The sequence below is a fragment of the Phalaenopsis equestris genome, unplaced genomic scaffold, assembly GCF_001263595.1.
Source record: "Phalaenopsis equestris unplaced genomic scaffold, ASM126359v1 Scaffold000053, whole genome shotgun sequence".
Taxonomy (NCBI): Eukaryota; Viridiplantae; Streptophyta; class Magnoliopsida; order Asparagales; family Orchidaceae; genus Phalaenopsis; species Phalaenopsis equestris.
Genome location: NW_018164495.1, coordinates 47,970 through 66,582, shown reverse-complemented (window position 1 = coordinate 66,582; position 18,613 = coordinate 47,970). Strand labels below are relative to the sequence as shown.

General features: G+C 34.8%; 1 protein-coding gene across 1 annotated transcript; it reads right to left on the bottom strand.

Moving 5' to 3' along the window:
* Positions 1–1,741: 1,741 nt before the first annotated feature.
* LOC110019193 lies at positions 1,742–17,986 on the bottom strand. Its single transcript, XM_020716777.1, has 2 exons — positions 16,686–17,986; positions 1,742–1,908 (listed from the first exon to the last, which is right to left on the bottom strand). The coding sequence occupies exon 1, from the start codon at positions 17,739–17,741 to the stop codon at positions 16,698–16,700; it is 1,044 nt and encodes a 347-aa protein (XP_020572436.1). The 5' UTR covers positions 17,742–17,986; the 3' UTR covers positions 1,742–1,908; positions 16,686–16,697.
* Positions 17,987–18,613: the final 627 nt, after the last annotated feature.

Genomic DNA, 18,613 nt, shown 5'->3' with positions numbered 1-18,613 from the left:
CAAGTTTTATTTTTTTGTGTTTTATCTATGTTTCATCATTTTATGTTGCTAGTGTCTGTTGTATCGTATGGGTAGGGCATCTTTTTTTGGGTCCTCTCATACAACCTCTATGTATCTTTTCAATTTCAATAAAATTAGCCCTTGGGCGTTTATAATAATAATATAATAATAATACTAGCCTCTAGCCACTCCTAATTTGACTGACAATCCAAGTACCACCTCTTTAAGGCCAAATGTGCCAGAGGATTCGAACCCCCGACGTGAGGGCTCTTATACAGAGAATGTCAACCAACAAGCTATGCAACACACACAGACACAAATATATATGTATATATATATACTATATAATACAAATGATTAAGTTGGAGCAGGTTTAAAAACAAAGTGCAAGGGAAATTTTGAAATAATTAACAAAATATGAAGAAACATTCAGTAGTAGTCAATTATATTCAAAGAAAAATTAGAATAGATATAAGGGTAAAGCTACTCCTCTGTTGCATTACTAAGCAGTAAATTTAGTCCATTCCATTGCTTATGATCCTGTTTTCTTCCTTAAGCTGTCAACCTTAACAAAGCAGTCAACTCCTATGTTTTAAACAGAATGACACTCCTTCCCTCCTCTCTTCTAATCTAAAGAGAAGGTACCAAATGAACCAGTTTTGACAATCTCATAGAATTAAAAATAAAGTTTTCCTGCTCAATTTGTAACATAGCATTGGTTTCTACAACAACCCCTGTTGTGCATCATCCTGTACTGCCACACAATTGTACCTAAGTTTGTGTGGGGTTATGATCAGACAAAGTATACATACATGTGCACGCGCACACTCGCACACTTATATTCAACCAAGAACAATACTTAATATAAAACAGCTGCAATAAATTGCAGTTTGCGGATGGCTGCCGCATGCAGTAGAGGCAAGTAAGCAAATAAAAATGTTGTTTGCTCAAATTATTTCATGTTAAATGATTCAAAGTAAGAAATATGGACATGATTTTCATTCAAACAATAAGGATGCCAATAATTGTAGTGATTTCAAGCTTTAAGCAATTCAAAACTAACTTAACAATTAAGTCATAGATAGACTTGAGGTAGCCAATATTTCGAGAAATAATGTGATACTCATATATGTTTACGTATCAGGAATATATTATTTAAAATGACATGGGGATTCTGCCATAAGATAATATTAATAGGATTGTAAATTTTTTAAAATTACAATTATGCCAACCATGCTGTTTGGATCTGAGAGCTAGCATAGGAAATATCAAATTAGAAAATTACTATATATTTTGTTAGTGGCATACTTATTTAGTTAAATATTGGCAAATTGTATTGATTCCTTGAGAGGTCCTTTATTGAATAATACATAGCAAAAATGCCGAAATCAATTCGAGAGATTCGAAACAAAATTTAGAACAGAAGCGCACAAAACTAGACAACACAGAGAATACAAGATTTAACGTGAAAAAACCCGAGAACAAAAAAAACTACGGAACCTTACCATATATCCATTATGAAGAAAATGAGAAAAATTGTACAAATTACATCACACTTAAGCCTCTCCACACTTTGGAACTCAAGTTATGCAAGAGAAATAGAAATCCAGCCCTCAAAACACACAATTCCGATCAACATAATTGAAACTTAAATCAGAGAACTGCACAAATACAGTTATTGGCGTCAGGGCGCCCGCGATGGGGCACAATAGCGCTCCAAAGGTCGTTGGGCATTGACTTCCAGGCTCAATAATGTCGTGTTCATGGGTTTCTGAACTTGGACTGGGCGCTCCCCTTGGGGCGTTGGAGTGTCAAGTGCTCAAGTTCCTAGACCTGGACTGAGCACTATGGCGCTCTATTCCGAGTGTTGCGGAGATGTTCCAAGCTTCAGGGTGTTGCGTCCGGGAACTACGCCGTCAAGTACATGAAATAAATATTTTTAGCATCAGTGCTCTCGAACCCAAAATAGTGGGGACACTCGCGTAACCCCCGACAAAATCACCATCAAGCATAAACGACGAAACTTAATGCTCTGAGAGAACAATTGATCAACACAATCAGACTCCATATAATAAAAATCACCCACTTGGAGAATGATTGAAACCAATTCCGATCAACCAAATCTCAATCATCTTCATAGTAATGATTTGTACTGTAGCTCATCCCTATCTCAACCTTCTTGAACTCCAACCGAAGCAAAACATAGCTTCAGTTTCTCAGTTATCATTACTTTAGTCAATATATATGTAGGATTTTTAGTTGTGTATATCTTCTTCAAAGATAATTGACCATATTCTAAGAGTGAACAAATGAAATGGTACATTAGCTGAATGTGTTTCGTCTTAACATGAAATACGACAAAATATGACATTCTTTGTTAGATGAATGACACTTATATTGTCACTATGAAGTTTTTCATTCACTTGCTCAAGATGAATGACACTTATATTGTCACTATGAAGCTTTTCATTCACTTGCTCCTTGTCTAGTTTTGCCAAAACTATACAACTAAATTATTTTCTCGTTAGCCTGAGTGATAACAATATACTCAACTTCTGTATGCAATAATCTTCTGTAACATGAAAACCTAATTCACTATTGTGTTCCTCAAAGCAAAAATACAACATATTATACTTCTACCATCAATTTATTCTGCCGGATTTGAATCTACATCTCCATAGAATAATCCTTGCACTTGCAAAGAAAAGTTTATTGTTGATTGTTGCTCTCAAATTTCTAGGAATCACTTCATTGTCTTCTAATAATATTTTTCTGAATTACTCACATACTTGTTGACCACTCTCACTGCATCTACAAAACCTGATCTCGTACGTCTTAGTATACATAGTCTTTTAGTGACTGCTTCAAACCATAAATACTCTTTTTCAGCCTACAGACTATGTCCTAGATACTCATATCACTATGATTGCACCAAATACAATTCTTCTTATAAGTCATCATGTCAGAAGATTATTTTTACATCCATCTGCTCTTGATGTAAATCTTCCTTTGCTACTAAGCTCAACAAACTTTTAGTAGTCACCTTTACTACAGGAGAAAATATTTTACTATAGTCAACTCATTTCTTTTATTAAAATTCTTTTACAACAAGTCTTGCCTTGTAGCGTTTGCTACCATCCGACTGTTTTTTCAGTCTATAAACTCATTTATTATGCAATGTTTTTTTTTTCCATCTAGTAGTTCCACCAATTTTCATGCTTGATTTGACATTAGTGATTGCATCCTGTCATCCATGGTCAACTTTCATTTCTTCGAGTATTCAACTTGAGTGACCTCATTATAACACTCTGATCACCACTATCAATCAGTGATAGATAGTACAAGAAGGAGATAACTCTATATCGCTCATGTGATTATGCTAGACCTCTCAACTTCAGTAACAGGTGTCTGAGGAACTTTCTATGCTTCATCAGATTGAGCATCTTTCCTTTCTTCATTTTCCCGATCACTTGAGTCTTATATCTCAACATATTTGGAAGGTTATTCAAAAGTAACGGATGGATAATCTTGAGTTCTATTTTTGTCTTTATACATCTCCATTTCATTGAAACTGACATCTTTCCTTTTAATGAATTTCTGATTCTGATATCCCATTGTAATCACATTCATCTGAATCATACCTAATGAAAATGCACTTGACAGATTTGAAATCGAACTTACTCATGAAATCCTGAATCAACATAAACATATGATGAACAACCAAATAATTTCGGGTGAGATAGATTTACCTCTTTGTCACTTCAAATTTCCTTAAGTAAACCTTCATTCAAAGGTACTAATGAACTAGGGGTGTCAAAACTTGACTCGATATGCCAACTCAATTTTTGGGTCGGGTTCGAGTTAAAGATCCTAACTTGTTTAGTTTTATAGGTTGGGATTAGGTAGACTCACCAACCCCAAAAATGACCCGAAAATTACCAACTAACCATAAATTGACTTGAAATCAAATCGCCAACCCAAAATTAACTCAAGATTGACCGAAATTAATCTAATTTTAACCCAAATAACAATTATACCTAATGTTAAATGGATTACACCGATCTGGTTTGTGTTGGCAAGCTGAAGGCAAATCGAGTTTGGATTAGGATTTTTGACCGATATAATATTTGGGTTAGGCAAGACCAATTCGGGAAAGACCCCCCAAACCCAACCCGCTGACCCAAATGAACAGTCTTATGAAAAACCAAAACTTATCAAATAAACTACAGTGTTCATTATTTTTCCACAAAATTTTGGCAAGCCTGCATATAACCTCCTACTCCTGATACACTTTGTGATGGTACTGTTCATGCGCTCAACAACATTTTGTTGTGGTGTCCTTGGAACTATGAACTCTTGCCTGATTCCTTTTAAAGCACAACAACTTTTGAACTTCTAATCACGATACTCACTACCATTATCTGATCTGAGACATTTTAACCCTAAACTTGTCTTATTCTCAACCATGGCTTTCTAATTCTTAAATATATCAAACACATCAAATTTATGTTTCTTGTACACCCATACATTCCTGGTGTGATTATTAATGAAAGTGACAAAATAAAGAAAACCTCCAATAAGCTGAATTGAAGTAGGACCTCATACTATATTTTGGACATTCATTTGCATATCATAAATACAATCTTTACAGAAATTTAAGTCTATAGACTTTAAAACCTAAAGTTTATTTTTAGAAAGGAGGGACTTCATATATTTCTCACTCATATGACCAAGCCTGCGATGCCAGAGACCTGCATCAATCTTTGTTCCATCTACTCTAATGAATTTGGACATTTCATTGAACATATAAATGGTGCCTTCAATGTTGTCTCAAGCCATCACAATTGCACATTTAGTAACCATTCACGAGTCTGCGATGCTAGAAACCTGCATAAATCTTTGTTCCATCTACTCTAATGAATTTGGACATTTCATTGATCATATAAATGGTGTCTTCAATATTGTCTCGAGCAATCACAATTGCACATTTAATAACCATTCGCGAACCACTTGTGAAAGTGGTCACAAACTTTAACCTTGTAAGCAAACTAACAAAATTAAGATTTCACTTCAAATATGAAATATGTCTAACTTCATTCAGTTTCTAGACTGAATCATTTAACAATCTGATATCAACATCACACATTCTAATAATATTGCATGTTTTGTTATAATACACCATCTATCGATCACCTTGAGTATAGTTTTTGAACACCTCTTTGTTGAGGCAAATATGAAAAGACATTTGAATCCACTATCCACGATTCAGTGGTATCTCGGGATAAAATAAGAGAGTGGTTTTAGATTTAATCTGTGGAGATATTTGTAGAAAGCTTTCTATCTGGAGTTCCATCGCCAACTTTTTTCGGAGCTTTATTGTCCTTTTTAAAATGATATTTCTTCCTAGGGTTCCAGCATTCACCTTTGCCTTTTTTCTCTTCTTGACCTAAACTTCCCTCTCATGAACTTGAATATGCCCTGCTTGTGTTTCTATCTATTTTCCCCCTATAGTTTTAACATTCATAGCAAAATTTGAAGTTTCACCTCTCGTCCTCTTGCGAACTTCTTCATTAACACGAAACCCACAATATCATCAAAGTCTAATTTCATGTTACCAGAAGAATTACCATAGTAACTAGTCCATCCTAACCATCTAGCAATGAAGCTAAGAGTAATAATGCCATAACCTTGTCATTAAATTTGATGCCAACGGAACACAACGTGTTTGTCACAGTGTTGAAGTTATTTAAGTGTTCAACCATTGAACTACTATCTATCATCTTCATCTTCATATTGAAAAACTTCGTCATCACAAATACTTTGTTTGAAGCTAAAGGCTTCTCATACATTCTTTCTAGTGCTATCATGAGATCAACAATAGTCTTCTTATTTACAATGTTGAAAGTAACATATGAGAAAAGTGAAAGTTACATCAAACTTAGTGTTATTTGATCAAGAACTTCCCCTTCATTTAGTCATCTATTCCAGCTTCTTAGTGATTACATCTAGTGGCAAATGTAGTTTCTTTTGATACAACAAATTTTTAACTTGTATTTTTCAGAAACTAAAGTTCGAACCATTGAACTTCTCAATCTTGTACCTCGCCTTATCGACCATTGCTCCTACTCGAACCAAATATCTTAAAAAAACCCCGATATGGTGGGAACTGAATCGAGATATCTGAAGCAAAAATTAGAACAGAAGAGTACAAAACTAGAAATACAGAGCACAAGACTTAACAAGGAAAAACCCGAGAACGAGTAAAATCACGGAGCCACACCATACCAAGAAATCTACTATAAAGAAAATGAAAAAATCGTACAAATTGCACCACACTCAAACCTCTTCAAGTTTTGGAACTTAAGAACGCTCCTTCCACTCACCCTTACTCGAGAGAAATTAAAATCTCATCCTCAATACGCACACTTCTGATATGTAGAATCACTTAAATCGAAGAACTGCACAAATACGGTTACTAACATCAGGGAGCCATTATAAGGAGCGATGGCGCTCCAAAGAGTGTTGGGGCACTGACGTCTGGGCGATGCAAAGTCGTGCTCTTGAGTTTCTAAACCTGAACGACGCTCCCCATAGGGCATTGGAGTGTCGAGCACTTGGGTTCTTGAACCTGGACTAAGCATTGGGGTGCTGTCGTTCCAAGTACTTAGACGCTGCATCCGGGGAGATGCATTGGCCGATACATGAATTAAAATTTTTCAGGGGTAGCACCTCTGAACCCAAAAAAGCGGGACACCCCTGTACCCCCAACAAACTCACCGGCAAATATGAACAATGAAACTAAGGGCTCTAAGTGAACAATTGTTCAACACAATCAAGCTCCACATAATAAGACAAAAGAGCTTTCTCCTCCATCGGGGAACTAGAACCTAAAACTCACCTAGCCGCTCACCAAGCTTGTGTCCCTTTCCACAACCGCTCCTTTGTGAATGAAGTGAATCACATGTCTTACCTATCTCATAGTATTATTGTTAATGCTTCCCTTTCTTCTACTTCTATGAAGTGTATTACATGTCCTTCCAAATCTATCTTTTTCATATATTTAATATGTTCCAAAGTTTCTCATAAACCTACAATCTATTCACTTCGCACTAAGAACTATAATTCTTCTATAATATTTTATCCCTCTTGGTGTATTTTTAAGGATCATAGCTCTAGAAAGACAATTTGAGAGGTGCTAAAGCTAGAAAAACCTTTTAGGACCTAGCAAAACCTGTACCTTGATGAATAAAGTCCCTTCAACCCTCCCTTGCAACATTAATCTATTTCGACAGAATTCTTGGGTCATCGGCCTTCAAATAGACAAGAGATTTTTTTCCTATCCACCCAACTCTCCAAGTTTGATTGCGTGACGGGGTAAACACCATCATGTCATTTCCATCTTGTACCAATAGTCATCACATTTTTTCTTTGTGGCATTTAAATACATACCACACAATTGTTATTTGTTTATATATCTAACACCTAAACTTTAATATCTACATACATGACACTGAAATTTTCAACCTCACGTCAAAAATACCACTTTACTAATTTCTTAAAAGTTAAATGCAACTTTTTATACATAGGTTTATGCCAGCAAGGTGTTATAAATGTAAATATAAAACTCTAGGTCTTAGATATGTAAATCCATAAGTTCTGTTTGGTATTTATGCAAATTTTCCTTTTTTGTTTTGGTTGGTCCACTTTAATAATTAGGTTAATTGTCTTATCTTTACTCACTTAAAATTCAGTTATTTTGTCACTTTCATTAATAATTGTTCAAAATTACTCGTTCTTGCTCATAAATTTGTTAAAAATAATAGATTTCACGCATTTTAACTAGAAATGAGAGTTCATTTTTTCACTTTAATCAAAACTTTATGCATCGATAATGCTTTAAAATTCATGCAATCTTGATTTTGAACTTTCCACATGACATTGATATTATTCATCAAACTTATTATTGTCCCTATGCCAAAATACCGTATAATTGATATTGCAAATGATATTTAAATTTTATATTAAATCCCTCACTAATGCAAGGGATAAATGGTTTTGATTCCTTGCCATCTCATCACTATTTACACTTCTCAGAGATCTTTAATCAATGTCTGCCCTTTGATTGAGTAGATTGCATTCCCTTTAACCACTAAGGTATTTTATTGTGTTTGATTTGTTCATACTTTTCGCTCGCATGACAATGTTGCTCATTATGTCATTCTGTGTATTTTTTTTTTTGTGTTCTCATACTTAAAATAGATATAAATGTTATAATTCCCTTACCAGATGCTCATACACTGTGTAGAATGAAAGTGGCACTTATTTAGAATGAAGCTGAACTATTAAACATAGAGATGTATTTCGGTGTAACGATGGAATTTTGATAAAAACTCAAAAGTTAAGCGTGCTTACATGAGAGCACTCCTCGAATGAGTGACCTCCTAAAAATTTACACCAATGGGGCAAAATCGTGAAGCAATTAGACCAAAATGAATAATATCTTAGTGGGTGAGAGTTTGGGTTGTTACAAACAGTATCAGAGCATATACCAGTCAGAAGATAGAAACTAAGTGTCCTATAGCACATAGTGATACACCATGGGAGCCACCTCTTGAGCCCAATATGGGACGTAATGCTATATGGTGGGAGCCACCCATTGAATCGATAGGGGCCAGCTCTAGAATCATATATGTCGGGTGAATAATTATGGGTTACGACAACTGATGAGGACGTTGGTTAATTAAGCGGGGAGATTGTAAAACCCGTTTAGTAGAATGAAACTGAGCTCCTAACATCGAGACACCTTTTTGGTGTAACAATGAAATTTCGACAAAAATTCTAAAGTTAAGCATGCTTGCATGACAGCACTCCTAGGATGGGTTATCTCCTAAAAATTTCAACCATTGGGGTAAAACTGTGAGGCCAATAGGCCAAAACGAACAATATCTCGATGAATGAGAGTTCGGGCTGTTACAAACACTTTGTCCATTGCTACCTTGGGAACACTTATTTCTTTTATACCTCCTCTTCCATACCTTCCTCAGTTGTTCTGGCTGACCAAAAAACTGCTATACATACCTCCACCCCTCTAAAGCTTATTCAAAACAACTTTCACTATCCTTCATAATAATACCTACATCCACATTATTAGATTTGACTAAGCATCCTCCCATTGTGAGCTCTCTAATTTATAATTATTAACTATCCTATAAAAAGTAAATTAAAGTAATTTGCTCATCCTTCTAAAATGTCATTTAATAATTTATCTTCCTTCTATGCATTTGCCATGCGCCCATCATATGTAGTCATGCCCAAGAAATATAAAAATTGACTGTGAATGCTGAGATAAGCAATTTTTTTGATCCTAATACAAGAGATTTGGTTGTTCCAATTTTTGTGGCTAAAATAAACGCATTCCAATAGAACTTCACTGTCAAATTTCGACTTGACGGCTTGATCGATCGATACAAACCTCAATTGATTACCAAAGGGTCCGCATAGTTTCAAAAGCTAAGACTAGTTTAACATCTTCTCCATGGTTGACAAGTTTAACTCCATCTAGATTCTTCTATTTATGGTCATCAATCAAGGTTGGTTTATGCTACAAATACATATGAGTAACATATTCCTTTATTGTGATCTTAATGAGGTATTTATCGAGAGAAACGGCTTGAATATGTTACTCAAGGAGAGAAATCACATATTTTCACTCAGAAAAGCCATATATGGGTTTGAATAATTTTTTTTTTTTTTTTGTGTTAGCTGTTTATATTGATGACATCTTACTTATTAAGAGTAATAAAAAATAAATCACTTGGGAAAAGAATTATGCACAAATGCACTAGATATCAAAGGCACCCAAAATAATGATTTGGAATTAAAATTGCCTACATAAAACGAAGCTCTCCCTCAAAAAGAAACGTGATGCTAATCTTGTTAATGAAATTGGCGTTCTTGGTTACAAATTTTTTGATATTCCAATAAACAACAAATAATTCTTTCATGATACACATCAATATCATAGGCTAGTCAAAAATTTTATCAACCTGACAAACACTTAGATTGATATATCATTTTATCTAGGATTCATGACGCATTCCTAAGTTCCGAAACATAATCATTGGGCAACATCTCTTCACAGTTCACATTATCAAATATATCAATAAATCTCTTGTTAAAAGTTACTATAAAATAAGACTGAGCACTTAAATTTGAAAGCATTTTCATATATCAATTACCCTTAGTTAAAGACAAGAAGTCCATTTCTGGATACTTTTTCGGGTCATTACATAAATAGCAATCAATTCTTATTTATTAACATTTCTCACACCTAAAATTTCATATTTATACACATAGTACTCAAATCTTTACTATCACATCAAAAATAGCATTATAAACACTTTTAAAAGCCAAATACACCTTTTCAAGTAAAGGTTTAAAACGCCAAAATGTTATGCATATAAATATGGAAGTTCAGGTCCGAGATATTTAAATACAAAAGATTTGTGTGCCATGTATGTAGATTTCCCTATTTTTTTATTGAAGGTAATCAAATTACCTATAAAAATAAAAACATAACTGTTGTGATCAAAGAACTAAGGCAGAATACATTGCTACGATGCATTCTACATGCAAAATGCCGTGCATAAAAATACTTTTAGTGAAGTAAGATTTTCCTAGTACACAACTTATGGTTACACATTGTGAAAATCATACTGTCGTCAATATTACATGTAATATTGCATTCCATAAAAAAACCAAACATATTGAAGTTGACAATTATTATGTTAGAAACGTTGTTCAATATCTATCCTTGAAGTTGACAATTATTATGTTAGAAACGTTGTTCTATCATAGAACAGTTGCTCAATATCTATCCAGTTTAAAATAAGTGGCTGATTTTTTACAAAAGCTTTGAGCCCTCCATCTTCTCACAATGATATAACATATGTTCTCACTTGAATGGGAATGTTAACAAATTTAAAAATTATCCTGTATTCAGATAGTGGTACATGCTTATTTGGTTAAACCTTGATGCACCATGTTAATCCTTCTATCATATATAGAGAAGTTCTGTATTGAAAAATAAACACCAAAAATGATTTCTCTTTTAACGTTGGGATTATGGTAGTAAAGAAGTCATCAATAGAAAACTTAAGCATTACAAAACAAAGTATATTATAAAGAATGTTTGTTAATGCCACTTACTGAAATTAAGATGGTGAAAATTTGATTTGGGTGATTAAGATATATGTAATGAAACATAAAACATGTACCAATAACATAAATAAATGAAAATCATGTTAAAGGGTTAGAAAAAAAGTAACAAAATCAAATTTAATTTGACCAGAAATTACGCAAAAATATTTGAGGAAAGTAGATCTAATAGCTCATGCAACACACAGCAGTGACAAATGGAAAATAGTGGTATTTAAGGCTAAGTCCAAATAGTCGAAATAAATCTAATAATTATGACAGCAAAAAGCACATAAAAAATTTGCTTTAATTTTACATGAAATACTCCATTACAATCTAACTTTGTTGCTGGGTCACTAAGAATCAACTGATCGAGCATCAACCAAAAAGGACTATTGTTGACATGCCTAAACAGAGAAAAGAAAGATAGAAAAGAAAAAAAAGAAGTAATATAGAAAATCTTCATTTCCTGGTGGAAATAATATATGTCCTTCAATTATTATGCAGATATAACTACATTAATATATAGAAGAATACATCTACATCTTGATTATAATGCCAATGGTAATCCAATATAATCGATTTTCAACCAGGGTAGAGATTGTTTTAGTTGTTTTGATGGGATGGTAAAAATCAGTTGAAAGAAGAAGTGGCTGCGGTTGAGAATCACATATAAGTGCTTAATTCATGTGATCATCACCTCCCCTCAAGTTATCACAATAAAATACAAAGCATTTTGCAGTGGGGGCTTTGGTAAAGATGTAGGTAAGGTGATCATGAGAGAGGTGTGATGTACAATAATCGCCTTTGAAAGCATGCATTCATAAATATAGTTTATTTCAATATGTTTGTTTTTTGAGCATGACAAGCCAAAATGTTAGCAATAGCCATAGCAAAAAAGTTATCATAATACAATAGATCGGCAGTATCTGTGGACAGTAAAAAGTCTTGAAGTAGACAATGAAGTCTAATTATATCAGTGGTAACAATGGCAAGAGCATGGTATTTTTCTTTAGCATGTGGCAAAGCAATAGCAGATTGTTTTATAACACAAGAAAATAAGAGTGCAACCAAGAAACACAGACTATTTGACGGTGGACTTTCTATCCTCAAAACAGCAGCCCAATCTAAGTCCAAGTATGCATAAAGATTCAACTCTCCTCTTTGTATTAAAAGACAGTGTTGTTGATATAGAATAAAATGCTTCCAAAAAATTGACTAACACTATAAGGGTTGATGCATTTGTTGGCATACATTGTTAACTACAAAAGATACATCTAGATGGAAGAGGGTAAGATATTGAAGCAAACCAGCCAAATATTGATAGAGTGCCGGATCCATAAATGGCTTGTGGGAGGCATTATCTGTCAAGAGTTTAGAAGAAAGAGGATTGTACCTAAAATTGTATTCTGTCCTACAAGCTTTTTGTAATATTTTTTGCACATATTTGGTTTGATTGAGAAGAACTTATAAATAAACCAGGACAACTTGAATGTTAAGAAAATATGGCATAGAGATCAAATTCTTTGTATTGAATCATTGATGTAGAATGTGAACTAGAGCTGAGGGGGCGCCTTGATTGTTGTTTGTAAGTAGTATGCCATCAATATAGATACAACAACAACAACAAAAACAAAGCCTTAATATCACTACGTGGGATCGGCTACATGAATCATTTTTTGCGATTGCGTCCTATTTAGTGTCATATTTTCATTAAGTTCTAAAAAATTAAGATCATTTTTTATACAATAAGTTTGATTCAACTAAAAAAATATGCAAATAAGCTTATTATCTAAAACGCACAAACCAAACAGCTAAACAGCTTATCCAAAACAGGGGCAAAATGATCATTTATCCAGAATCAGTTGTTTTCCAAAAGCACAAACCAAACAACTAGCCAGCTTATCCAGATCAGCTGCTCATCAGCAGATTATCAGGATAAGTTGCTTATCAGCAGAAGTTGGATAAACTGCAACTACCCCAAACAGACTCTTAACTTTGTTTTATGTTTCACTTTTAAAGGCCAATATTCTGCACCCTAAAGCACTGCAGGACTCACCATCATCTTATAAATTTTTTTTTTTTCAGTCTAAGTGGTACTTTTCTATCACACAAAAGTCCCGAAGAATATCTCCACTTCAACCAACCAACTTGAATTCTACTATTAACATCCCCATCTATATCACCATCACTTTGAACAACAGACCCGACATATCTAAACCGTTCACACCTTTTAATAATTTGATTACCCAAAGTTACACTTGTCACTAGAGCTACTACTGCTAAAATTACATTCAACGTATTCAGTTTTAGTTCTACTCAAATGAAGGCCTTTAGACTCTAATGTAGACCTCCATAATTCAAGTATTTCATGGGCTTTTTCTCTCGTCTTATCCACGCGAAGGATATCATCAACAACCCATCAATATAGATGAGCACATAAATTTGAACATGTTGAGAGTGATGGATCAGTGGAACTACTGTTAAAATCAAGCTATTGTAGATAATTAGAAAGTGACATACCACTAGCGATGAGCTCGAACGAGAGCTTACATGGCTATCTTAAAAGGACAGACATAATGAGAATCTTAAGGATCTTTGAATCGTCAAGGTTGTCATGTCAATAGTTTCATCAATTTTATTGTGAAAAAAAAAATATTGAATATATTTAATTGCAATGCCTTCTTTATAATAAAAAAAATAGTTCCATTAATATGTAATTTTGCTTTGAAAATTCAATTACTGTGAAAAACATTCTACTGAGGATTGGCTGGAACAAGAACCAAAGTTTCTTGCTAATGTAAAGCATAAATTCATGAGATATGACCTTTCTCTATTATATTTGACTCCAATGATAGACAAGAGGAGAGTGAGGATTATCTACAACAGGAGTGGGTAATAAATAATACATTTGCATAGTAATTATGGAATTTCGTTGATGAAGAGGTTTAGGAGGAAGTTATGGTGAATCAAATAGCTGATATGAAGAGAGTAATGAGACATCGAGTTAATTATGACTAGGAATAATTGAAGATAATGTCATTGGAATAGACAGCATAAAAGTGGCAGCGAACTATTTAGAAGGAGAAATATTGTGATGGGAAACCAAAACATGACTACGGGGGAATAGCACAAGGAGATGAAGAATAGAGATAAAAAAGGTTGGATTCATCAAACTAGACGCTGAGCTATGACATCCAAAAAAGTGAATTTGGTAACAAGATTACATGGAGATTGAGGCCATAACTAGGGATACTACATGCAATTAAGGATACAAAGGTACAAGTGCTATAATGATTTGTTGTAAAAGCTAACATGGGGATTATAACTGTCATTTGGAGAACAAGAGGTTGATGAGATACATAACAGTAAAAAAAGTAACCACCCAGAGTTGAGGAAGAAGCCCAACTTCAACAAGTACGATTCCAATGGTTTCCATAATATGTAAATGTTTGCATTCAACAAATACAATTTTGATTGGAAATAATAAGGACAACTATATAGATGTTGAATGCCTTATTTCAAGATAATTATTTGGTGAAATTTATTATTATAATCTCTCTCACAATCAGAAAACAAAATTATACCCCAACAATCAAAAGTAACTATTTGTAATTGTTTTTCAATAACATTTTTGAAGCAAACAAACTTTTCATTTGTTTTAGACTTTTGCTTCTTTGGAAACACCCAATAATTTGAGAGAATTAATCAACAAAAACAAAAAAAAAACAACCTATCGATAACCTTAAGTAGAAATAATTGGAGAGGGTCCCCAAGCACCACTTCAAGCAGGTTTGGATTTCAAAAAATGGAAGTCTCAAAATCTTTGATGGTGACATAAGTTACCAAAATAATGGAAAAAACAAAGTGAATGACATTTTGAATGAAAAAAAGGTCTGACAAAGACGACAATGCACACTGCAAATGAAAACGATTGAAAGAACATAGAAAATTGTTGGCAATGGACATGAAATGGGGTGTTCAGCAGAAAGCAAACAAAGACCATTGAGACAAGGTGCTTAGACAATGGATTGATTGGTTTTCAAGTCTTTAATACTATAATTAAATGCATCAAAGGATAAGGAACATTTATTGTCATTAATGAGCTTATGCATAAAAAGTAGAATGTGAGATAGATTTGGAACATGAAGATAGCAAGGAAGAAGTAACTTTCCTGAAGGAGTAGGAAAAATTACTTCGCTAATATTTAAAAAAAAAGAAAAAATTAGCTATTTGCAAGGAGTACCTGTTGAATACCCATATATGTAGGTTGATGAAGCTAAGTTGAATTTGATGTGAGATGAAAAGTAACACCAGAGTCACCAAAGCTAGGGAAGGTTGAGATACAACAAGAACTTGCTCACTGAGATGTGGGATGGGGAGTACAATTAAGATTGGAGTAGTGCTAGCTTTGCACAATGGAATGACCACCCATTTTAAAATAGAGGATTTCTACAATTAATTCATACCACAAAATTCAAAGTAATAATAACTTGAAAAGGAAGCCATACTTTGGAACACATAAAGATGTGCATATCAATAATAATTATTCAACACTTATAGTTTCTTGATTTCATGTGAATCTCTATTTGCATGTAAGGAACTTGTGGAAAAGGAAATAAGGGAATGTGAAAAATATCAAATTAGTAGTATCAAATCATAATCAAGTTAGGCATTGTTTAACTTTCATTTCAATAATTGATCTGCATTCTTCCCAACAACTCCTGTCAACAAAAAAAAATAGCTCTTCCTTGTGGTTTCAACCAAAAAACAAATAGATGGAACAATTTTATAAAAAAAGGATCAATTTTTGGCGTTTTAAGTTGAGAACCAACTATCCAACTATTTGGTTATTACATGAATTCACTGTAAGAGGCTACCAACATTCTATCAAGGTTTCAACAGATTCGCCATAAGCAGCCATGGCATCTCTAGCAAGAAGCCCACAAAAGCTAAAAAAAGTCAACTGTCATTTGCACGGCTTCTAATTAGAGCATACTTTAGTGCAAGTAAAAACATGCTAAACATGTAAAAAATTAAGACAATAATAGAATGGTTGCACTCTTGCAATTACCTTCAATTAATTATTAAATCCACCAAATGTTTTTAAAACTAGAATGAGCAGTAGCTCACTAGCTCATTAACGTTGCAAAAAATGCTTTTCTAGTCCCACTAAAGGTGCATACATCCAGCTAAACAACCGTCATGTGTAATATTCAAGTTCTTCATGGGCAATTCCACATATTTACCAGGCAATATGTATCTTCTAAAAATATATATCACAAAGAACAGATCAACATCTCATAACTTCCAACTGACTGCAATTACAAATTACAATAATTATTTTGAAGTAAATATAGGATACAATGCATTGTTCCGTAATAATACCTAACTAGACATTTGTATAAATTTTGACCAACCATGCAAAAATTAATGCAATGTTAATGAAACATGAGGACTAACAGATAATCAGATGTAAAAGGGAAAACCTCTTTTGCAATTCAAATCCGCTGCTGAGATTCGATCAACAAAGCATTAAGCATAACTTGAAGGGCTGCCTCATAGACAACCCCTCCATAATGCATTCCATCAGTTGTGCACTGCTGCCCACAGTTATGGCTCAATGAACCAATATCCAGCAACACAAATGATCCACCAGATGACCTCAACACGCCACTGTCATCAACCTCCTGATCATAAGCCTCCCAGATTATCCTGCTCATCTTCACCTTCTTCTCTTCAGTATTAAGCATTGGATTCAACAATGTTGGCATGCCAAGCCAGAACATATGTGGTGGCTGCATGGCTAACCCTGAAGAGAAGGGAGGAACAATTGATGCTGCCGACTTACGCACAGAGGCCAAACTCTCGCCATAATCCGATGCATTGTTAACATGAAGCATGTGCCAGAGACCCGAACCAGCAACAAGAACCTCAGGCAACCTGGGGCCGCCACGGAGCCTCTGTAGCAAGGAGGTGATATTGGACTCGAACGGCGACCACACAAAATCTAGCTTCATGCCAAGCTCAGAGATCACAGTGTGATAGTCACTGTGTCGGCGGAAAAGATCCACTTCCACAGCCTCCATGGCAGAGCGGTCCAGAAGCAGGCGGAGAAGGGCAAGGACTAATAGGCGAGCTTGTGAGTCCCCCGCAACGAGGATCCATGATCCGTTAAGAAGTTCGCCGGTTTCAGATCGGGAGAGTTTCTGGAAACGACAATCAGCGGATCGCGATCTGGCAGGGAACCAATCAAAGGTGGATGGGGAGTCCAGAGGGAGGAAGGAGACATCGTGCAGGAAGGAGAAGCAGGAAAATGGCCGAAAGGGCGGAGAAGAAGAAAAAGAGGGTGTAAGGGTAGATATAAGAAATTGGGAGGCGACGGGGAAGTACGGAGCAATGTGCACGCCGACGGCGAGAGTGATAAAGAGTGCGCCGCTAAAAAAAAGCATCTTGTTGCGGCTGAGGTGCCATCCGGCCAAACCCATAGGGACGAAGAGGACGACGCAGGCGGCCAGTACGCCAAGCTGCGCCGCCGCAACCATAGATCTCCGCCGGACTTCAGAGCGCCGGTGAGAGCATCGATGCCGTTGAGGAGGAAGAACAATAGCCGCGGAAGCGGGATTAGGGATAACTTACGGCGTAGGGGACGAGGGAGAAAGAGAAGGAAGTGAACATAAGGGAGGAGACGGCGTTTTGAAGCTAGAGGCGGTGAGGAGGAGCCATCCCTGCGATGGCTACAGAATAACTGAACCAATTGCGTTGGATTTCTTTCCCCAAGAGTTCTTAAAACTACAAGTGTTTAATTGGATGTATTGAAAAAAAAAAGGTTTTAAAAAGAGTGTTTTACATGCATAACATCTTAAATTTTTATATTTACATCTAAATTTTCATAGTTACAAGTATATTATCAAAATTAGCACTCATTATCATCTTTTAATAGTCAAATTAATTTTTTCATTTACAGGTAAAGTGATATGTGTGTAAAAATGGAAGTTTGGGCGTGAGATAGGTAAATCCATAAGAGTTGGTTGTTATGTACGTAATTTTTCCTTTTAAAAATTTATTTTTTATTTTGTTTTTAATGCCATTGAATGTTATTGGATTTGGCCAATTTTCGAATATACTATTTTTTTTATAAAGTGTTGTTTTCTGTCACAAATGTTTGTCAATTACCAGTTGACAATCGCCAGCCTCGTTCTCTAACTGCCACACACTATCCTATGTCACAATTGTTGTCTCTTGCATGTCTGCCTACCTTTTAAATGTCTTAACTTTTTAAAATCGTTCATAACTCGCTGCTACCATTATTGTACTACCTTTTAAATGTCTTAACTTTTTAAAATCGTTCGTTCATAACTCGCTGCTACCATTATTGTTGACCATCTCCCCCAAGCTGTCACCTGCTTTATGGCTC